The sequence below is a fragment of the Alligator mississippiensis genome, chromosome 4 (assembly GCF_030867095.1).
Source record: "Alligator mississippiensis isolate rAllMis1 chromosome 4, rAllMis1, whole genome shotgun sequence".
NCBI classification, from domain to species: Eukaryota; Metazoa; Chordata; order Crocodylia; family Alligatoridae; genus Alligator; species Alligator mississippiensis.
The window spans coordinates 125,795,303-125,808,016 of record NC_081827.1 but is presented as its reverse complement, the minus strand read 5'-3'; the positions used below and the strand labels follow the sequence as shown (position 1 = coordinate 125,808,016).

Here is a 12,714-nt window from a genome sequence, read left to right as displayed (position 1 = left end):
CAGGTCTCTGGGACCAACCTTTTCTTTGCTGGCATACCTCCAGGCATTTCAGTGGAATTATGCCAGAAGAGAATTTGGCTCCTATGATTAGTACCCTTGACTTTTTGAGTGATTGGAAATCTAAATCTGGATCTAATTTTTTGCACCTTGAGCTCAGCTGTTTTGTTCTTCTGATAATGACACTAAGTAGCACACCTTGGCAGTAAGAAGTGGGAAACAGAAACACGGTATAAGTAAAGAACACATTTGCTGTTTTTATTGGTGCCTTGCAGGGCAATAATACTGAAAAAAAATGGGGAATTAAAAAAAAAAAAAAAGAAAAACCAGGATGGTGGCAACCCACATTTTTTTAAAGAGTACATCAACTCTTGTTTTTTATTTATTGTGGCATGAATGATAACATAAAACCAAAACATGAAAATATACAACTTATATTACACTATGTGTTATGAACAAAATATAAATCTATAACTCTATGTTATATTTACATAATTATTTCTTTTATTAAATTTCAAGTGAGATGGTAGGTTGCACATACTTTGTTTTAAGCTCCAGGCATTTGATTGTCTCTATATTCTTTTCTATTTTCTTTTCAGTTGTAAAATCCAAAATGTTAGGAGTAAGAGCTTTAGAGCCAATGGAGCCATATAAATACTGTTTCAGCAAACCAGTGACAAAAAACACTGGGGAATAGAGAAATCAGTCAGTAGAAAAACAAACTTGACATGTTCTTCAATCTGGGAAACCGACAAGTTAAGATAAAGTTGAAAAAAATGTAAATATAAAGCAAGTTAAACATCCACCCTATGCCCTGTGAATTTGAGGATACACTTGAATCCACATCTAGTGAATTATTCACATATCCTTGCAGAATTGAAGATATGATTCTATCAAGAAGTGGGCAGACAAAAATATTTCATATTTGATAAACCACGCCCTTAAACATCTGATATATTATGTAGTTGCCATTAATCCTAGCAGATGAATTCTTGCTAAGTGAAGTCCACGTTTCCACTGAGTATAATTATTTTTGATGTTACAAATGTGATGTCAGAGGCTTCTTCGGGGACAATAACAGCTCATCTCTTTGGATTAAAAAAAGAAAAAGCTCTGAAAATGTGCTGTAAAAAGGTTAAAGACAATTTACTTTTCTAAAAAATGATTTAATTAAAAAGAGTCTACTGCATAAACCAAATCTTTGAAATAATGTCTATGAAGAAAGAATTTCTTCCATATGCATTTGTAATAAGAGGATTTGGTTACAAACTAATTAAATGCTATAATAATAGCTAGTGTTCTTTTCTGGGGTCCTGATTAATATAGTGGAACGGTTAAATAAAGATGTTAAATGCACTTAAAAAATCCTATTTTACTAATATAAGGCATGAAGAAATTGAGAAAGGATATACTCTGTTATTTCATTGAGCTTAGAAGCCAGTGCCTTGTGTTTTCTTTTTCCCCCTATTCCTTACTGCGGATATTGTTCTCTAAGAAGTGCACAAGCCATACTGGAGAAAGGAGCTACCCCGATTTAAGAGGAAACGGAATGTGTGGCCAACACAACATTCTAACAAGATCATCAATCTCCTGATTCCCAGGAAAGAAGGGAGTTAGGCCAATGTATATGCTAGGCCATTTATGCCCTTTTAGGTTAATACTATCCTAATCTCTTCTAACCTGGTTTCTCTTGGCACCATAAGGCACGCAGACCCAGGAAAAGAAAGAAACAAGACAAGAACACCTTCTCTAAATATCCATTTTTTCTTTAAAGAAATCAAATGGGGTAAGCAGGGCCACATTCTCAAACATGGGTGTTTCACTACACATAAATGGGCACTCTGGCTCTGATCCAGCAAAGCAATTCAGGATTATTTTAAATTTTGTCTTGAGACCTCAGAGCCATTTTTACATGGTTGCATCAGTTTCAGCACCCCCATGCTGGGAGTGCATAGTGTGTTCAAGTTACCCATTTGAAAATTTGACCAAACCCCAGGTCCTAGCATAGTTTCACAGACTGACGTTTGTATGTAAGCATTTTCCTTTGTCTCTTTTTAGCATTCATTCTGAACCTTAGTCAAGGACAACACAGTATATAAAGCACAGCTTGCCCCCAAAAGGAGTTCTTTCACACCCACCCATTATCTAAAATAGGGCTCAGGCCTGCAGCCTTTACTTGTATACAAGTACTTCTCGTTCACAGGCTGCTCCCATGAGTGAGGTCTGCAGGCTCAAGCCCACAGTTTTTGGGTAAGTTCTGGTTCTGTTGAAGTCAAGGGCAAGTTTTCCATTGGTTTCACTCAGCCAGGATTTCACCCTCTATGCTTGAGATTTGCTCCAACCATACCTGCCTCAGTGGCACCTACCTGGAACTAAAACAAAGTATTCTCATAGCCCAAAGTGATGTAATTAAATCAGAGCATCTCTATAACATGGTGGAAATCAAGCATCCAGCAAATGTGAGGTAAACCCACAAGAGTCAGAATTTGTTCACAAAGACTGGGACCAAATTTAAAAATAAAAGCGGGGGGGAGGAAGGGGGGGAGGAGAGGGTTGGAAAGGAGCAAATACCTGTCTTCACATTGTACATAATAATGATTTAAAAACAATTGTCTGTTTTTTTCTTCTTATCCAAACAGAGTACTTCAAAAATTGGCTCTAGATGACTGGTGTAATTAAATAACTAAAATGAGTGATGAGAGAGCAGAAGTTAATTAAGATAGAAAACAACACTCCCATTAATTCACTCCATCATAATAAACATCGGAAGTTGACATGACTGGGGCCAAATTAAAATAAGGAAAAAGGAATGGTGTAAGCAAAGGAAGAAGTGATTTTTTTATATGTATATATGTAAAAAAAGTGGGGGGGAGGAGCAGTATGTCAGTATCATTTTTAAATATCTTAACATCTTCATTTGCTGTACTGCCAAATCAGAACAGAATAAAGTAGGAGAAAAAGGGAAATAAAATAAATTATACATAATTTACTAATCTGGGAACAGCTGACCATTATTATTATTATAATTACCATTACAACACTAGCAAGAAGAGGCAGTTCAACTGAAAAATACAGTCCTCAAATACAACCAAAAAAAATAAAATAAAAAACAAACTCTCTGACATGGAGGAGAAGATCAGCTACTCCAAGCATAACCTCAGAGCAAGCTTTTTGAGAGAGAGAGAGAGAGAGAGAGTGGAAAAGAAAGAATTTTTGATTCAGAAATCAAAAGCAGAAAAGTAAAAGAATAAAAATAGATGGTGTAGGGTGAAAATATCATGTATCCAAACCTCTGGTCAGAGTATTGTCCTAACTCTTAAATGGCATATGTTTGTCATTTGCTTTGCAAGGTCTGCAGAGTAATGTTACACTTCAAGTGGTATTTCTTCAGGCAAAGAAAGGCCCCAGTCCTGCAACTGGATTTCTGTGAGCTGATTGCTCTACTGTCTAAAATTTGGCTGGCACAAGGGCCCCTTGCACAGTCAGGCCCTCAAATCTCCAACCTCTTTCTATTTGGTTAGCAATGGGCTCTAATGAACATATAGTCTTTACTCAAATAAGGAGACCAATAGATAATGATGAGACTCCTGCTGTGAGTTAAGACTATGGCTGCGAGAAACAGGAAGGAACCCCATGTTAGCAAACAGGCGCCTCAGTGGAATGTTTTTCTTTCTGTAACATGAGACACTGTTTCCTAGGACAGTGGGGAAATCTCTGATAGCCTTTATTTGAAATCAGAGGTAGCCTTTTTGTTTGTTTGTGATGTTTGGTATAGATTTAAATCTTCCATCTTCCTACACAAACTGGACATTCTTCTTCAGTAGAGGATCAGAGTCAGGAAACACAAGGAGGCTCTATCTCACTGTGTTTTTCTTTTTTTTTTTAATATTCAGTGGAAAATAAAATGGGCTAAATTCTGCCCAGCTGCATGTGTGAGACTCTACCGTCTTCAACAAGGATGCATATCACTACAGAAGAATTTAAAAAGTAAGATAACAGAGAAAATCAGATTCTGGATAGTATTGAAAATGTGTTATTGGAGCATAGGGGAAATAGTTATTTTCTGGTCTGCAGTCCTGCAAATTGTTGAGTCTGGGTATACCCCATCCTATTGGGGGAGGGGGTGGGTCAAACTCTACTGCCAGATTTGAATCTCCTCTTTGATATTTTCTTTTTTCTCCATGCACAGGCATCCTACTGATACCAATGTATAGGGGGAGCAAAATATTAGTCAAAATCTGCCTCATGGGATGAGAGATCCGAACACAGCCCCATATGCTATCTGATGTCCATTAAAACTGGACATCAGATTAATCTATTTAGGCTCATGCCTAAATCAATGCTTCCAATTTCCCTGCCCTGTAATAAATAGGTGAGGTTACATTCTGAACAATCGTCTATATATGCTGCCATTTGAAGTGTAAATTAAAAGCAAAGGCTCCTTACAGGCCGAATCATTGGCAGGGTGTGGGATTTCATCCTGGAACATGTTATTTTTTGTTCACAATGGTCCAATATTATTAGTACCATAAATATGCACGCACGAAAATCCAAGATCATAAAATATTTTTCTCTAAATTTCTTATGTCTTTCTCTCTCTTTTTCACCTGAGAACGGCACCTACAGTTTCCTTTAAAAAACAAAAAAACTCAAGAAACGTGTCTAATCTCACCAGCTGCTGGTATATCATGTTTTTCAAGGGATTGTCTAAGACATAACGATGTCCTAACTTAAGACGGAACAGGAAACAAAAACAAAAGAGACCAATCAAAAAAAATAAAACTGGACTAGTTCAGCGCTTCAGTACAAATTTGGCACTTGCTCAGAGACTTAGTGTGGTGTGCAACTGATGAAGAGAAGTCCTCTCTAGAAGGGAAATAACTGCTTTGTGGGGTTTATAGAAACAGACTCCCCTCTACTCTCTTCCCTGCCAGACATATGCACACGTGCAATGTGCATGTGCCTCTAATGCTAAATCTGCAGGAGAGGAGCTAGAGGAGGAGATAGGGAGGTAAACGGAATTTCATCTCTTTTTTTTTTTCCTGTCAGGTGCATTACCAAAAAAAAAAAATCTTATTTCTCTTTAAACTGTAGCACAAAACAACAAAACACATTCACAAGCCACTTGTTGGCACTGTGTACCTGAGTGAGAATTTCTAGAACATTGTAGAACAAACAGCCATAAAGTTTATTTGAAAAAAAAATAATAATAAAAGGTCGACGGGTAAGACTTCAGTGCTTGGGTATAGCAGCTGAATTACTGGCATTATTTTACCCATAGCTTATTTCTTTCTGTTGTTGTCATCGTCGTTGTCATTGTTTCCTTTCTTCTGAGCCTTTTTCATTTTTTGATGCAGGCTGATGTCTATTAGACAGCTGATGTCCCAACTAGTTAAGACTAACAGTTAAAGTAACAGTCAGTGTATGAGAAAGTTAATGTGCTTGACCACTGGTAAAGTTTAACCAGATGGGGCTTTTTTTTTTTCCTTGAAGTCCTTTAGGTCATACAATACTTGGATCCTTATCAGTTGGCTTGCCCTGCAATGTGATTTTCACTGTCACTGCCATAGTCCACATCAGGGTCATCCTCTTCTTCATCATATTCATCATACATTTCTCCATTGACATCATCGGTCTGCATCTCCTCCTTGATGTGAGGCTCTTCACCTTTGATACCGTAAGTGCTCTGGATTACAGGCATCCCAGGCTCTGGGCTGCTGGACACACTTGAGTGCTCTGAGGGCAAATGTGGAGAAGGCATTCCTGCCATGGCAATGGCTCCCGGGTAGACTACACCGGCAGTAGCAATCGGAATCTGTGCTTGCTGCCTGTAATTGAAAAATAAAAACACATTTTAAATACTGGGAAGAGGAAAGAAACAACTGACAGGATAGCAACTTGTACTTTCATTGCATATCATAGTGAGATTGGTGGGGTAGGTTCCTAGATGATCCACACCACAATTTCCCCATCCTTATCTTCCAACCTTCATTAACTGATCATGTTACTTAAGTCAGGCCTGACACAAACAACTGATGCAGATGTCCCTAAGCTTTAGGAAACTGAGTCTGTATCTGAACTTTGCTGCCTGGGTTCATTTACCTGTAATGCCAGGTTCCCTCCTGGGTGAAGAAGCACATAGCCAATGACAAATATTCCTTCCTTAAAAAAAAAAATTAAAAAAAAGCTTTCCCCTGCAAGTATCACAAGTTGGAGAGCATACCTGGGGCCAAAAACAAAACAGTGTTTTACTGCTAGGAAAGTAGCTTGGACTGGATCGTTTGAATAGGTATTGTAGGATGGACTAAGGAATGGGGAGTCTATTTGAAAGCCTGATTTGGGCTGGGAATAAGCCCTTTATCCAGAAACCTGAAGGACAAAGAGAAGGTGAACAAGAAGCTGTCTGTGGCCCACCTGAGCAGGTGAGTGATTGCCAGAGGCTTTGCCCTGCAATGTGGTAATTCCATGAAACTTTAGAGGTAGCATAAGTAAAGTCTATAGGATGGCAGGGAGAGAAGAAGAAAGAGGATACAGTAAAAGCTCTGTTATCCAGCATCCACTGGGAATGGGGGATGCCGGTTAATCAAATATTCTGGTTAATCAAATGTGCAGCGTCTGGTGCACTCCCCAGCGTCAGTTTGCTGGGAGACAGGGAGGGGAGCCCTGCGCAGGCTGCTTTGCCCTGGGCCGTGGGCTGAAGAAGTGGCAAGAACTCTGCTCACAGAGGCAGCAAAACCTGGAAGTGGTACTTCTGGTTTCGCTTTTGCCGCGTCCCTTGGATGCCAGTTAGAAGAGTTTTCTGGCTAATAAATTGCCGGTTAACACAGCTTTTGCTGTACATTTTTGATAAGTAAGGGCAACCTCCTGGGCCTACAAAAGCAAGGGCTATTTATCAAAACTAGATTCTTTGAGGGGGGGCATATGAAACTGGGAAAAATACTTAAAATGATTAACATGCTTTATTTTAAAATAAATAAATAAGACATGCGAGCAATGTGAGTGTTTGATCAAATCCTCCATAGGACACTTAAGCCTTGGGAATGTGTATGCGGTAATGAAAGCAGAATTATTTTAGGCCATCGAAATTCCCTTTTTATATCAATGCTAGCTGTGTTATACCAGTGTTTATTTCCCTGACAAGCTCCAGGGTCCCAACAAGCCTAGAGGTTTAAAATTCATGCTCCTTTTGTTTCCTTGCTGCATGAAGTAATTCCATTGCAGTAATGCTCTTCAGTACATGCTGCACATTGTAATGTCATCAGCAGTGTGTCCATCTGTACTGAGAAGCCTTGCCATAGGAGACAGGGTGCAATCTCTTGAGATAAACATCCTTAATTAAGAATGAAACCCTTCCCTGTTCCTCAGCCTGACTGTGTACTGCCAACACACTAAGCCTGATGCACTACAGTGATCCTGAAAGGCTGCAGTGCCAAACATCTTTACATTGGTTTGGAATTACTTGCCACATGTTTTAATACTTGCTGCTTGCCATTCTAGGATGCCACCTCACCTTCCAGGGTTCCTACGCATGCCTTTCCCAAACTATTTGATCCAATGCACTAAATGGCAACTATGTGGGTGAAACTAAATGCCAGCTAGAGACCAGAATAAACTCTCACAGAAAAAATTCAACAAACAAAAATTCATAAGCTGTCTGGACCCTAAGAACCAAGGACTTAACACTGATACTGGTTTATGGCACATAATAACCTACCTGATTCCTGGATTCTTTCAACACATGAAAGGTGAGACTGAAGGCACAGACAGAAAAGCAGCTGCCCTTTGTAACTCATGGTGCTTTGCAGGAAGTGCCATGAGTTACAACAATCCCCCAGACCCAAAAGACATATGCTGTTGGGTTCTGGGAGTTGAAGAATTGAGCTGCTGTTTAGAGCACCTGAGAGCCTGCTGCTGCATTCCCCTAGCAATGCCTCTCCTTCTCCTGGCCCTGGCACTGTTTTCAGAATGGCAAGGGGGAAAGGGAGCAGATAGAGCTCATTCTAGGGGTTGCCCAGCCAGCACTGGAGGGTGGGTCAGGTAGATTTGGGGGGGGGGAGGAGGGCTCCAGTCCACCCACCCCACCCTCCAGTGCCAGCTGCAAAACCCGCAGACTGAACTCCCTCCACTCCCTTCCCTACTTCCTGTTCTGAAGATAGTGCTGGGAGCAGGGTTGAGCCGCATCAGCCTAGCCCTGCCTCCAGTGCATGCAGACACAAGTTACTGAAGGCGCTCCATTTTGAAACATCTGAATCCTCATGCAATGCAGATTCAAACTGTCATGGGATTGGGCCCTTTTAAAGCACTCTGCAGCTGTGCAGTTGTGTTTGGTCACAGCTGTAGATTGCAATCAGGGGCTAGACTGGGCAAAAATTGTCACTTGTGTCTGTGCCTTGAGGCACCTCCCATTTGATAGGCTTTGATCTCCCAGTAATCAGCTTCTTCTGCTGTTTGTCAGCTACCCTTGGGAATCCCCTCTCCCCCACCCCTGCCCCCACTTACAACTGCTTTTACTATTCTGTGCTAGCTTCTACTGTTCTGATTGATGAAGAGCATCTTACTTTCAAAAGCACCATCTCATCTGCAATCATTATTGATTTATTTTTGTACCAATATATATTGTGTCATTGATATAAATTACTTTTTATCTGCTAAAAATTTTTTGTTTGAATCAGTGTTTGTATAAATTGGACTCAGTGCTTTTCAATTTTTTTAAATCTTTAATAGGAGCACTTTACACTTAAATGGTGGCTTTTATAACATTGCAAATGTTCAATAATCAAAGAAAATTTTCCACCCCTTTAGTACCTTCCAGTGGAAGATCTCAAAGTACTCTATGGATATTAAAGCTCACAATGGTTCCACAAGGGAAGCATTATTAAACAGCTATTACAAATGAGAAAAGTGAAAAGGAAAACAATAAGTTTTCTGAAAAAAAGCCCATCACTCAGTTAGATCCTAGTCCTGGACAAGTTACAAAATTTGTCAGCACCCAGTGTGAAAAATTGGTCTCTTATTTTGGTTCCTGAATGGGAGCTAAATTTCTGTTAAAAAAAAAAGTCAGCACTAAATGACCTGCACAAGGTTACTTGGCAAATCAGAGCCAGCAACAGGAAGGGAACATAGGTATCCTGATTCCAACTGGTCCTACTAAAGTCAATGGGAGTTTTGCCACTGACTTCAACAGAGACAGGATTTCTCACCCCAGTCCCTTTCTCTAAACCCTACACAAATTATTTCCAGAATGCTTTGTTTTCAAGTGGTATTTGTCAGACTTATCTGGAAAGTTGAATATTTAAAATGTTGCAAGGTTATTTCAAAAAAATTAGAAAGCGTGCGTGTTGGTCAGATAAGCAATGGTTTGGGGGCTCTGTTGCCACTTATTCTTCTTCAAAAAGGCTCTCCCCTCCCTTTTTTTTTAATCTCTTGATGCCAAATGTTGGCTGACTTCCCTGTGTTTGTTTCAGTGCTTACCAGTGGGATCCCTGGACCTGCCAGCGCCACAGGGTTAAGCAGCTCAAATTTTCTGTTGAGCTGCTTATTATAACAATGCACACTGTAGCTGTTTAAAACACTGTCTGATGACACTTAACAGCAGCCCAAGAGATATTCTGCTCTTCACTGGTGCTCTCATACATTAACTAGAGACACACACAATCCAGTTCAATAACAGTAAAAATTATTCCATTTTCAACCCAAGCTGACCAGGACCCAAATGCCATCTTTTCTGAAGCCAGGAAACTTTTTACTTGAAACCACTATGTTTTGTGTAGCTCTCCATTTCCTGGTGGAGACACAGAAAAAAACCCAAACAAGTCTTTCTTTTTACTGCTTCTGACCTATTGTAGCTTAAGCCAAAAACTATTCACAGAGGGAATCACAGGCAGGCTTCTAGAGGGAAAAAAACCTAGGTAAATCAGGACAATTAGTAATTGGATATTTATCTGAACTAGTCCTCTTGAGACTTGTACCCAGCAAAGGATGCATTTTACTGCAGAGGAAACATGTGTGGCATGACTAAAAGCCATCAGGCTCTTTGTACATGCCCAGTGAGAGCTGATTGACAGTGTTCAAGGTGAGTTTCTGTCTGCATTGGCCTTACCAGTAAGGATCAACCTACTGTGGGCCATTGTCTTCAATATATTGCAGAGTTGTTCTTTTGCAAACTGGATCAACAGGATCAACAGGAACTTACACAGATTAAATCACCTATCTTTTGTAGAGCCCCATGATGAAACAATACTCAGCATTTTTGTGGTGTTCTTCATTTGAAGATCATAAAATATCACATTTCTGTATTACAAATATGGGAATAAGATAAATTTTGGCCCAAGTTACAAAGGAAAGAAACTGCAATGGGCCATGAACAGCTCTGACTTCCAGTGCAGTGTCTCAGGCCTTGAAACTTATAAGCCTTTTTTAATAAAATACAAATTTTACAACACTAAACCCCCCACAACAAGACCGTTTAAATTAGAATCTGTAGTATGCTAGGAAGGTCTCATACCCAACGTTAAAATATTGCCTCATCTCTTGGCGTCTGTTGCGCATGATTGCCTTGTACTCGCCAATCCGCAATTTTTTGCCATCTACAAGACAGGTACGTTTTGGCCTTGGTTTGTATTTGTAGTCTGGGTACTTTTCCAGGTGCTGTTTGCTGAGTCGGGCCTGCTCTTCGTAGTATGGCTGCTTCTCTAGATTTGTCATAGCTTTCCAGCGAGATCCTGTCAGAAAAAGAAAACAAACATTTTCTAAGCAAGAGAAACAAATGTCTTTCAGGACAAGACACCAGTAGACTTATTGCTTTGCACTGTGAGACTGTCAGCCACTTAGACAAGGGAGGTCAGGTCCTTGATATCCCTTTTTTGGATATCAAACTAATCAGAGTATGGCCATGTGGTAAAGGAAATGCTGTGGGTAGTTTTGTTTGTGGCATTCTTTTTGAGTCAGTATTTTATTGACACTGCTCTTAGATATGTCAGCTTTTAAGTGAGGCGTATTGGCAGAAGAAAATGTTGGGAAACTTGCCCAAGTGCCCAGATGAGGCAGAAACCCAGGGTACTGACTACTAGTAATCACTGAAAATCCCTGACACTTTCTGTAAGGGTAAGTATGGAAGATTCACTGCCCATGTTCACTCACAATTTCATTAAGACCTGGAATAATTCTTCATTTCCTGTTCTAATGCCTGTTCTGTAGGCTGTGAACTGGCTGCTCTTGTTCCACCCAGGACTAAGACACAAGTGATAAAAATCCATGTCTAGGGTACTGGCTGTTAGAACTGCGTTATATCAATGTCTAATTGTTCATTATCAAAAAAGTATTTTCAGCTCTTTGTTGTGGTAAGAAAAACCACAAGCTGATTATAACTGATGTCTACCTGTCTGCAGTGAACCTGAAGCAACAGATATGAGATGTGTGAATTGTCCTGTATGTCTCAATGAGGCCTTAATTCCTAGAGCTCCTGATCTACAGAGTCATGAATTCTCACTCAGCAGAGAACTTGTATTGTTGGAGGAGAAGAATATTATAATAGGCCTTCCTCTCCCATCTGCAGTCCTATATACCCTGATGGTGTAAGTAACAGAGGGGTCTACTGCTGTCCATGTGCTCTATGGCTGGGCCTTGTCCTGGAAGGTAAGTGTCCTTCTACCATTCTGACATTTGAGGTCAGGGTGGAGAAGGGCAGAGTTATGGTGTGGGGTTATGGTGTTACAGCTATCGCAGTCCTTGTGCTATCATGAAGCTAGGGCTCTGCATTGCCAAGCCTGGAGCCCTTCACAGCCTGTTGCATGTACCAAGCTAGAGTCCAGTTCATTTAGATGAAAGAGTCTATCAAAAAAAAATGTGTTATTAAAAAGAACCCAGAGGATTAAAAGAGCAGTTTCTACATGATAAACTAGCAGTCAGAGATAACCATGAGGGCAATTAATGTATAAACAAAAAATATTAGTGCTTCACTATTTATTTCCTGTCTGTGTTGATACACAAGTTGGGTGAAAAATATGGAAATTAAGTATTTCATTAAAAAAAATCATGGAATCCATAAACTGACATTATTTTTAAAAATAGATAAAGCACTGAAACAATAAAGCAAGATTCACTCAATACATTATCCAGTGTCTATTATTCAATCAATGGTAGCATTGCTTCAGGACAAGATCCATTCTAGGCAGCTGAGATAGACTAAGCTTTGAAACATGTGCCCCATAAGGAAAAGTTGTTTGGAAAATAGTCCATTTTCCTATTGGGAAAAAAATAGTTTAAATCATTTCTCAAAATAATGGATTCATAATGTCATATTTGATTGTCAGTACTTTCCTTTTTTCTTATTCACTTAGCTCATGCTATTACTCACACTGTGCCCCCAAGAGTGTCTTCAGATACAAAGAGCATAGTTCTGTCTTTGTAAAGAAGAAAACAGTCTGATTCCTTCTGAAAAGAGGCCCTGGGAAGACCGATCCCACAGACTGAGTGAGCTCCTCGGTGTTCTCCATTCCAGACTGCAGAATGGGTTTCTGAACGGCCAGCAACCTGCAGGCTGAACATTGCTCTCCCGTGACTTCACATCTCAAGATAACGGATTTAAGGAAAATAATGTCTTCATTCAGAGGAAGAGCAAGGAAACAACCTTTTACATAAATGATCTTAGAATCACAGAATCATAGAAAATTAGGGTTGAAAGGGACCTCAGGAGGTCATCTAGTCCAACCCCCTGCT

General features: G+C 39.9%; 1 protein-coding gene across 19 annotated transcripts in view; it reads right to left on the bottom strand.

Annotated features, from left to right (window-relative positions):
• Positions 1–230: 230 nt before the first annotated feature.
• Positions 231–12,714, bottom strand: part of SOX5 (SRY-box transcription factor 5) — a 947,053-nt gene continuing 934,569 nt past the window's right edge. For all 19 annotated transcript variants that reach the window (XM_059726572.1, XM_059726578.1, XM_059726573.1 and 16 more), the window contains 2 exons: positions 10,502–10,718; positions 231–5,825 (listed from right to left, as the gene is read on the bottom strand). In XM_059726572.1, the coding sequence (XP_059582555.1) occupies positions 5,522–5,825; positions 10,502–10,718 (521 nt within the window). In that variant the 3' untranslated portion in view covers positions 231–5,521. The remainder of the gene's footprint in view (positions 5,826–10,501; positions 10,719–12,714) is intronic.